We start from the raw sequence: 10,000 nt of genomic DNA on the forward strand, positions 1-10,000 counted from the left end.
TTTGTACTCATGTTTGATTCCTTGTGTTACTATTGAACCTTTGTAACATATTATCCTATCTCAACCACATTATTTTGCCCTCCTCACTGTAGCATGAGTATTTCTTGGCGTGGACTTTTTTTCCCTACATCAATTTCAGTAAGCAAAAGATTGATTTCTTAATGATATTCTATACATTGTTGTCTTCGTATTTTCATCTTTACAGTGTCAGAGTACACATATTTACAGTAACAGTGAGTACATGTCTTTATCTTTTATCATCGTTATGCGCTGTTCTTCCAGTCAACAAATGGCTGACGTCATAACGGCGGCTTCATTCAAACATCACTTTCGTGTTCGCAGGAGACGAGTTTCTGGTGTGACGCGGAGGGTCTGCTGGTGGTGATCACGGGCATTCTCTTCATCATGATGTTTTACTACCTGGTGAGGGAATCAGACGCACCGATACCGCTATGCTCTCCTCTGAACGCTTCTTATGGTTCGGTGCCGCGGTGCCTCCAATCTCTCGTTTTTTTACCACATTTAGGAATCTATTATCAAGTGAACCCTTTCCTTCTCAGTCGCAGCCTCCAGGATATAACTATCTCTTGAATCTTTAGAGTTTGTCCTGCAATTTTCTACACGTTAAGACTTTTTAAAGCTATGAGTTGTTTAGTAAAATCAGTTTATGAGTTTAATCTCGATAACTAATTATTATATGTTTAACCTGTTTGGGAACCGACACCCCAATGAGTTTTATTTTTATCACAATTTTTTTTTTTTATTTTTGCCTTTGATCTTCCCTCTTACACAGAAAAAAATAAAAGTATCTCACAACCCAAACTGAAGCATAAATAAAGAGAATAACTTATATTTGATCCTATTGACACTTTACGCTTCTTGCACTTGTGATTCAATTCGTGCCTGTGCTTGCAGATCATCAAGGCATTTTTCGGGAAGACTCTCCACGAAAAGCTGATCGTTCCGCTGAATGCCTTGGGGGACAACCTGGTGCGAGTTAGGTAAGTCACTCATGGAGATTTTGTACCCTCGCATAGCTGTGGTTTCCCCTCACTCTTAAAGAAATGATTTGATACAGATTTTACCCCTTCAGTACCATGACGCGTTTCCACATTCATTCATCTTACTATTTGGTGATTTATAAAGATTCAGAAACTCATGTGGGCTGCTGAAATAGTAAAGACTCTGGCCATTAATCATCTGACTTCCATAGACCCTTCCCAATGTCAATAAAATGGTCTAATCGTACACAAGTCTCAGGTAAAAATGTGACCTAGTATTGAAGGGATTAAAGCATAATTCAGACACCACCTTACCAAAATGTTCTTTCTCAGCTGTGCCTGTCACCGAACACTTGTCTAACACTTTTACTGCACTGTGCAATAATTCAAAGCAATATTGTATAAGATTTGTCAAATACTCATGAGGAAGGAAAATGGATTGAAGGTGATCGGATGTTGAATGTTTGTTGTTACTTACAATTCTACTTTAGCTTCGTTACATCACTGAAGATTGTTTAAATGATACAATAAATGCCGTATTCGTCAGCAGTTCAATGGTTAGCGGTAAATTATATAAAAATATTAAGGAACTCAGGAAAATTTCAAATAAACAACGATTCGTAAATAGATACATAGAAAGGCCGATGAATAAATGTATTAGAGATAGAAAGATGTATTACAGATAGAAAGACAGATATACTAGATAGAAACGTACATATTACTTTATTACATATTACTGGCAACATTAAGCGTTTCTTCTTAGTCACATAATTTTTTTGGAGTGACATGAACCACATCTCCAGACCGTTAACACTAAAACTAATAATGCCACATCCCTTAGAGAGAGGAAGGAAGTGACTGAACGCCCACTCATGCGACGGGAACCACCTAAGTTATAACCAGCTCACGAACACACCTACTAGTACTATTTCACCGTGGAGAGCTCCTATTGGTGGAAGAAAAAACAACACTCAACCCATGCTTTGTCCTGGAGACACTAAGCCTGAACAGATGCAAAATTTCATACAAAGCTTATCTTATCTAAACAAATGACTATACAGAATAAATTTTGTTACGTTATTCAAGCAATACTAATCGTTCCAGTGCTATCGTTAGGATGCCTGCATTGATGGATGAATAGAGAGTTGACTATCTGATTCATTATTTGTCTTGAACACTAAACTGAAGTGTTCTTATTTCATATGTAGTTAAATTTTATTACATGTTTTCGATATTAGGAACTTGGGTGAGTTACGGGTCTATTGCTTCTAAAAGATAAACCTTTGTTTCGAACATCCTTAATGATACGTACGTACCTTCCAAGACACGGAACCAATATACCTGACTAAGCAGTTACGCCATTAAATAGAACGACTCTTCATATTCCACCATTGACAGAAAACTGTATATCATAAGAATATAATGTCAGTAGATATAGCAGGTCCATTTCCATCCTTAAGAGCAGACACTTTTATGATCTTCTATTGACAGCGAGCTGAAATGCATCGGAATACTGTCAAGAGGTGCAAATTACTTTTCATTCATCCTTTGTTGGCAGCAGCTCCCTTGCCCGTTATGGTGTTGTCTGCGTGTGAATGGAACACGGTCTGATATAGATCCACTTTACAAACTTGTACGGTTGCTAAGGCTGAAACGCACCCTGCACCAAGACACACACACACACACACACACACACACGGAGAAGGTTGTGATAGGTGACGACCCTACTGCAACAGGTGGGTGCCGTGGGTTGCCTTTGTGGTGCTGGTGGCGGGCGCTCTTACCTTCATCGGGGTGGACGTGCAGGGTGAGATGATTCGCCTGCAGTCCCTGTGCGGTGTGGCGTCCGTGCTGCTCCTTGGGTTCATCTTCTCCGCCGCCCCGCTCAAGGTAAGGCAGCAGAATGTGAGGACTAATGTCATCCTTTGCTACCATCTGCTTTAGTCATATGAAGTGATTAGGTAAAGGCAAGCAGAATAACTTATCCTCTTCTCGTTACGTCTTCGCAAGTCATCACATTCTGGGACTAACTTAGTAGAAACCAACACACATAGTAATTATTAATGAGTGCATGCCAGTTGAATATAAGTTTCCGAGACGTGAGGTCCACAGAACAACCTTCATTCATGTATTGAACTAAGATCTGTAAATCGCTTCATATGCTGTACACTTGGTGCTCTCTTTGCCTTCACAGTTCAATCAAGCTTTAATGGAAATGCAATTAATCTTCTTAAATTATTATGGTTTTATGGTAAGATTCTAGCACACTATTTCCATAAACTATTACAGCTTGATATCTATTCCCATACTTTTGACTCATATTTAGAAACAGCCTTCTCTCTCATCACGACTATTTTGGAAGGCAATAGAGATGACCTGCTGGACTATCAAGTGTCTTTCTGCTGCTAATGATTTCAAAATTTTATCTATTTATCATTAGAACTGTAAAAAAAAGTACCTTAAAGATTCATGTCACTTCAAATAAAAGCCTGTTGAAAGTAGTGGAGTTGGTAGCATGAGTGATTCAGAATATGGTTCCATGTCCCGCCTCACTGTGTCTGGTAAAGCTTCCCTCTGGCGGCAGGTAAGGTGGCGACACGTGGCCTGGGGAGTGTCGCTGCAGTTCGTGCTGGGGCTCCTCATCCTGCGCTGGCCACTCGGGCGGGAGGTGTTTGAGTGCTTGTCAGACAAGGTTGCTACCTTCCTTGCCTTCACCACCGCGGGTTCTTCCTTCGTCTTCGGGGAATTGGCCACCTCCGAACCTTCTATATTTGCTTTCCAGGTGCTCTGTCTTCTACATTGACCATTCGTTTTGTACAATTAATTTTATATTTTACTTTTTAACAAGGGATGAATCTTGAAAATCATTCATGTTTTACCTTAATAAGTATTTCCATGTGTAGATTTGTTGCAAAGAATATATTTTAGCGTTAATTTAGTCATTTTAACTAGATACTTTTGTTTGTGTGTGTGTGTGTGTGTGTGTGTGTGTGTGTGTGTGTGTGTGTGTGTGTGATTATATAACATAAGAGATGCTAGTCATGCATAAGCGTTTCATTCGTTTTTGGATATGTTTCTTTAATCAGTCACGTTTTTTTTCTTTTTTGTGTTCTTCAAATTAATCTTTTCATTCTCTTTTTTAACTAGAAAAAAATAGTGGCGAAAGTTATAAGGCAGCGAATTGAATCAATAATACAACCATCTAATGCATCATTGTGGAAAATAGAGCCACATTTCCTTCCGTCACCGCTATCTCAACATAAGCTATTGTGCGCTACAGTTGCCATCGGGATAGTGACAGACCTCTTCCACCTCCTCCTCCTCCACAGACGCTGCCGGTGATCTTGTTCTTCAGCTTCTGCATCCAAATCCTGTACTACTACGGCGTGATGCAGACGATAGTGATGAAGCTGGGTTGGTTCCTGCAGGTCACCATCGGCACCACCGCCTGCGAGAGTGTCAACGCCGCCGCCAACATCTTCCTGGGCATGGTACGTTCCTGGTTCTTTTGTAGCTTGGTTCCTCTTAGTAGTTGTCAGTCCGTCCTGCTGTGTTAGATGATCTGGTGAAGGAAGGTACAAGTCCTGCCTATGGTTTACGGGAATTCTGATGGGTGAAAGTTATGAGGTGAATACACACATGCATGCACGAACACACGTACGCGCGCAAACACACACACACACACACACACACACACACACACACACACACACACACACACACACACACACACACACGCAAGCCAGACAGAAAGGAGGAAAGAGAGAAGGAAAAATCTAATACAACAATAAGAATGATAATACTCACAACCATCCTTGATTAACACAAAATATCCTCCCATCCCTTATCCTGCAGACGGAGGCGCCGCTGCTCATCAAGCCCTTCATCCCTGACATGACCAAGTCTGAGCTCCACGCCGTCCTGACAGGAGGGTTCGCCACCATCGCTGGCTCCGTCCTCGCTGCCTACATCTCCTTCGGCGTGGATCCCGTGCACCTGATCTCCGCCTCTGTCATGAACGCCCCGGCGGCCCTGGCGCTGTCCAAACTCTTCTATCCTGAGACTGAGGAGTCCAAGACCAACGCCGGCAACATCAAGATAGAGGGAGGGTGAGGTGCTGAGTGTTCATGGGTAACGCTCATTGGCCTTGTAGGGAGGATGTGTTTGTCACCACCACTCTAGATGTGCCTCTCACCACACCACCACTCTAGGATGTGTTTCTGTCACTCTAGTATGTGCCTCTATCACTCTAGTATGTACCTCTATCATTCTAGTATGTGCCTCTACCATTCTAGTATGTGCCTCTATCACTATAGTATGTACCTCTATCACTCTAGGATGTGCCTCTATCACTCTAGTATGTGCCTCTGTCACTCTAGGATGTGCCTCTGTCACTCTAGGATGTGCCTCTGTCACTCTAGGATGTGCCTCTGTCACTCTAGTATGTGCCTCTGTCACTCCAGGATGTGCCTCTGTCACTCTGTCCAGGGTATGACACTCTAACAAGGGCCTATCACCATTACTATTTCTTAACATGTTCTTCTCAACGTCACTCTAAGTCAGTGTTTCTGTTCTTTTCACCTCATAAAGAGTTCCCTTGTTTGTGTGCAGGAAAGAAGCCAACATGCTGCACGCCGCCACGGTGGGAGTCACCAACGCCATCCCGTTGGTGGCCAACATCGCCGCCAACCTCGTGGCTTTCATGGCCTTCATTGAGTTGATTAACCATGTGTTTGACTGGAGCTGCACGATGGTTGGTTACGAGGACGAGACGTGTTCTCTTGAGGTCAGTTTTAGAACGATCCAAAGTCTCTGTAATGATGCAATGACCCTGACAATCTTAACCAAATTATTATTAATATTGTTGCTGACACCTGTAAGAAAACTGTGATTACCGATGTGAAAGTATTAATCTTACAACACTCGCCTATTGTAATAGTAAATCGTTCCTGTGGGCCGCTCTTCTGCAACAGTGAGAGACTTACCAAAGGTTTAGCTGGGCGTCCGCAGTGCTGGGTGAGTGCTGTAATACAAAGCAAAGGATTGGGTTTGCCTGACCGGTGTGTGTCAATGCATAAGACGAGGTAGACTAAACAAGACAAAACAGGGCGCCGGGCACATACATGCTTGAGTAGCGCTGGGGACGGGCGAGTGCTGGAGTATATTCTTGCAATCACCTCTGAAATCTGAGAAAGTCTTCCCCCTCCCACTTTTACGACTAGTTAATTGACTGATTGCTTTGAGGTGAGTGGACATCCTAAAGTAAAAACGTAGTGGAGGACACAGTGGACAGAAATACCGTGAATTGTTGGGACAGGCGATGGTATCTTACTAATTACTGAAGCGAAACACATTCATTACCAAAGAAACCCTTTTCGCACAAACCTCATGAGGATATTTGGTAAGTTTATCAATGATTTGCTTTGGCAGAGTCTGTTTGGCGTAATTTTCATGCCGCTGGCGTGGGTGATGGGCGTGGAGTGGGACAAGTGTGATGAGGTGGGCGAGCTGGTGGGTCTCAAGATCACTGTTAACGAGTTCGTGGCGTACTCCAAGCTGGCTGACATGAGGGAAGCCGGGATGCTCTCCGTGAGTGCCTCCACCCGCTTCACACACATCTAATATGTTTTCCAATGTACCTTACTCTATTGTCTACTTTGTGCACTATTGCATAAGAGTCTCAATAAAAAATCAACGTTGTGTGTGTGTGTGTGTGTGTGTGTGTGTGTGTGTGTGTGTGTGTGTGTGTGTATGTGTGTGTGTGTGTGTATGTGTGTGTTGAAAGTTACTTGACTCGAAGCCTTTTTTTTTTTTTTTTTTTTTTGTTCTTACATTACGTAAAATTTTATTGTTCTCAGAAACGCGCAGAGATCATCGCGACATACGCCTTATGTGGGTTCAGTAACATCAGCTCTATTGGTATCAACCTGGGAGGCTTCGGGGCCATGGCACCCTCTAGACGCGGTGACCTGGCCAAGGTAGTGGTGCGGGCCATGATCACCGGCAGCTGTGCCTGCTTCCTCACTGCAAGCATTGCCGGTAAGATTACCTATAGGCTCCTTGAGTGGAATCCTCATACAACTTTTAAGTCATTATGTGATGCCATTATGTGTGATCAGAAGGTTCTGATATGTGTCCCCTGGCGCAGGCACTCTGCTGTCCGTGGAGGAAAACACCGAGCCTGCCTTCTACCACCGACACCTGGACTCCCTCGACACGCTGCGGGGGACGGTGGGGCACTACTCGTAGTTTGCCGCGCCCTGGCATCCCTACTGATTGACTGTACCTAAATTGATATATTTGTACTCTTTACTGTACACTTTACACTGTTCGTAATTAGGTATTTCCCGTAATTCTTAGTGTAGTAATATGGATTGCAAAATGTTTGTTGAGAGCGAGGTCGTCTCATGATTCAGTCCGCCAACAAACTGAATGAGTAAAGGACAGATGCAAGCTGAGGATCGGGAGGGTGAGCACTCCAACCCCACAGTGGAACCCGAAGCCCTTCATTGATTTGCTGATGGACGCCAGCGTGAAGAAATGCTGCAAACGGCGCAGGTATTCATTCCCCCACGCCTCCCACGGCAGCTGTTACAGGTGGCGTAAGCAGGAAGCAATGGTTCGCTAATATATACTCAAATGATACATGTATAATTTTTTTAATAAAAAAACCTTAAATCTTAGTTCACATTAATTCCTCTACACAGTTGAATACACAGCCTTCCATAGTCATAAGTGGTATACATAAATCTCTCTGTACGATTAGCAAAACTTAATAGTAACAAAAGAAAATAGATATATTCTATTTATATGATGGGTGGACTGGGTGACTTACATGCAATATACATCCTACCCTGCTCACTCATAGGGAGACTGACTCCCTCTACGCCTTTCCCATATCACCACCACCTTCACATCGCCACGCTGCACTGTCCCTCACAATTCACCTCACAGTTCATCGATCACTCCCTGAGGCAGGTGAATGAGGCACAGTCCAGGAGAGAGAGAGAGAGAGTCAGTTACTGCCCCTGCCAGACCTACACAGCGTTGTCATCTGGGTTACTTTTCTTGGTTGTGCCATTTTTGTCATCAGGAGCATTGCCATCATTGTCGTTATTGTTATTGTTGTTGCTAGCGTTATTGTTCTTATTGCTGCGAACGAGCGGCGAGAGAAGCACCAGCACGGAGCCCGTCACCATGCTCGTGCCCATCAGCGTGTACACCGCCCTGTAGCTCTGCGTGGTGTCGTACAGCATGCCTGGGGACGAGGAGCTCTGATTAGACACCGCGCAGCCATGCAGACAGACGCAGACAAACAGAGAGACAGACAGAGAAAAACAGAGAAACAAAAGCAGACAAACAGACAAACAGACATCCACTCCTTCACCGCCCCCCACCCACCGATCACACAGCCTGAAGACAACTCACCAGTCGCTTGAGGGGAGATGAAGTTCATGATGCCGTTGAAGAGCCTGACAATGCCATACGAGGCGGCCAGCTTGGAGGCGCCGTGGTGCGCGGCGAGCATCGCGGGAATTGTGACGAACCAGGACCCGACGAAGAAGCCGAAGACACAGAGGACACCAGTGAGCGCCGCTGTGTCGGTGACGTGCGGGAGAATAAGCACCGCTGATCCCGCGGACAGGGAGCTGCGGGGACACAAGAGGCAAGAATTATTGAGAGAGAGAGAGAGAGAGAGAGAGAGAGAGAGAGAGAGAGAGAGAGAGATTGCTGTTTCTCGCTGTGCTGATTATTTCAATACAAGGTACGAAGAAAGACAAGAATTCCTTCCTATAGGATACTCAGATTCATATCATAATGTTTTAGTCACAAAAATTCAAACCTTTTTGCCTATTGAATTTTTGTATCATATTTCAGTCTAGAAAAAGTAAATCATAGCGATCATTGCCAAGAAGCCTTGCAATAAGTGTGTTATATTAAATCAGAAAAGCAAGTAAGTAAGAATCAATGGCAAACTTTTTAGAAAGATGTGCGAAATTCGTCTGTTTAAAAGAATGACCAACTATACATTGTGCAGTTGTGACGTGCAGACCCACAGACCCACAGACCAATAGACCGACAGACTGACAGACCCACCTGATGAAATAGATGTAGTGCAGCTGACAGAAATGGAGGTCCGAGATGACCCCGGTGCTGAGGCGACCCATCAGGTCCACGATGGATGACATGGACAGCATCCCGGTGGTGACGGAGGAAGAGATGGAGATCGAGTCGGCGTACGATGGCAGATAGAAGAGAGAAAAGGGTGTTCCACAGGCCACGAGGAACACGGATATCGCCACCACCCAGAACTGCCCGTCTCTGAAGAGAGAAGCGTCGCACAGTCCTCGCAGACACTCCCAACAGCAGTTGGGCTTCACCTCTTCTTCCAGATTCTCTTTCTTCTCTTGTTCTTCTTCTTCCTTTATTTGTAACTTCTCATTGTCTTTTCCTTCCTTTATCATTTGTTCAATTTCTTCTTTTTCATCACAATCCGGGGAAGGTGACTGCAGGATGCCCTCGGAGTCTTCTTTGTCCTGCTCCTGAAGAGATTCCATTATCCTGCTGTGTGCCGTGCGAATGGATGTCTGACGCGTCAGCGAGGACCTGGGATCAACTCCTGCCAGGATGCGAGGCAAAGACGATCGACGAGAGCCGCCATGATGATGCATGAGTCCTGATGAAGATCTCTGGATACTTTCGTCTTCAGAACACAGTCGCATCACGGTGGGATGCTCCGCAAACATTGGCAGTCTGGTTAAAGACCACTTACTGGTGGAATTATTGGACAGAGAAGATCTGCTACCCACGTTGAAGGAAGGACGGCTGTCAGGGAAAGCTGGCCCACCAGACACCGACCAGGAGCGAGCGTATAGCGTCAGGTTAGGGACACTGTTCAACATGGAAGCTGATCTTAGGAAGGAAACCTGGTGCTGCACTTCAGTTTCCTGGACGCTTTCCACGCTGACGTAATGCCTCTTCATCCGTGACCATAGCGT

General features: G+C 44.5%; 2 protein-coding genes across 2 annotated transcripts in view; one reads left to right on the top strand and one right to left on the bottom strand.

Moving 5' to 3' along the window:
• LOC123517526 (sodium/nucleoside cotransporter 2-like) overlaps window positions 1-7,684 on the top strand; it is an 18,240-nt gene extending 10,556 nt beyond the window's left edge. The window contains exons 5-14 of the mRNA XM_045277669.1: window positions 343-423; window positions 916-1,001; window positions 2,738-2,891; window positions 3,586-3,783; window positions 4,331-4,492; window positions 4,857-5,110; window positions 5,613-5,787; window positions 6,432-6,590; window positions 6,860-7,040; window positions 7,150-7,684. Coding sequence (XP_045133604.1) covers window positions 343-423; window positions 916-1,001; window positions 2,738-2,891; window positions 3,586-3,783; window positions 4,331-4,492; window positions 4,857-5,110; window positions 5,613-5,787; window positions 6,432-6,590; window positions 6,860-7,040; window positions 7,150-7,250 — 1,551 coding nt within the window. The 3' untranslated portion in view covers window positions 7,251-7,684. The remainder of the gene's footprint in view (window positions 1-342; window positions 424-915; window positions 1,002-2,737; window positions 2,892-3,585; window positions 3,784-4,330; window positions 4,493-4,856; window positions 5,111-5,612; window positions 5,788-6,431; window positions 6,591-6,859; window positions 7,041-7,149) is intronic.
• LOC123517525 overlaps window positions 7,644-10,000 on the bottom strand; it is a 12,341-nt gene continuing 9,984 nt past the window's right edge. The window contains exons 3-5 of the mRNA XM_045277668.1: window positions 9,099-10,000; window positions 8,430-8,650; window positions 7,644-8,259 (exon numbers count right to left, since the gene is read on the bottom strand). The exon at window positions 9,099-10,000 is cut by the window's right edge and continues 341 nt beyond it. Coding sequence (XP_045133603.1) covers window positions 8,039-8,259; window positions 8,430-8,650; window positions 9,099-10,000 — 1,344 coding nt within the window. The 3' untranslated portion in view covers window positions 7,644-8,038. The remainder of the gene's footprint in view (window positions 8,260-8,429; window positions 8,651-9,098) is intronic.

Source organism: Portunus trituberculatus, chromosome 42, assembly GCF_017591435.1.
Source record: "Portunus trituberculatus isolate SZX2019 chromosome 42, ASM1759143v1, whole genome shotgun sequence".
NCBI lineage: Eukaryota > Metazoa > Arthropoda > Malacostraca > Decapoda > Portunidae > Portunus > Portunus trituberculatus.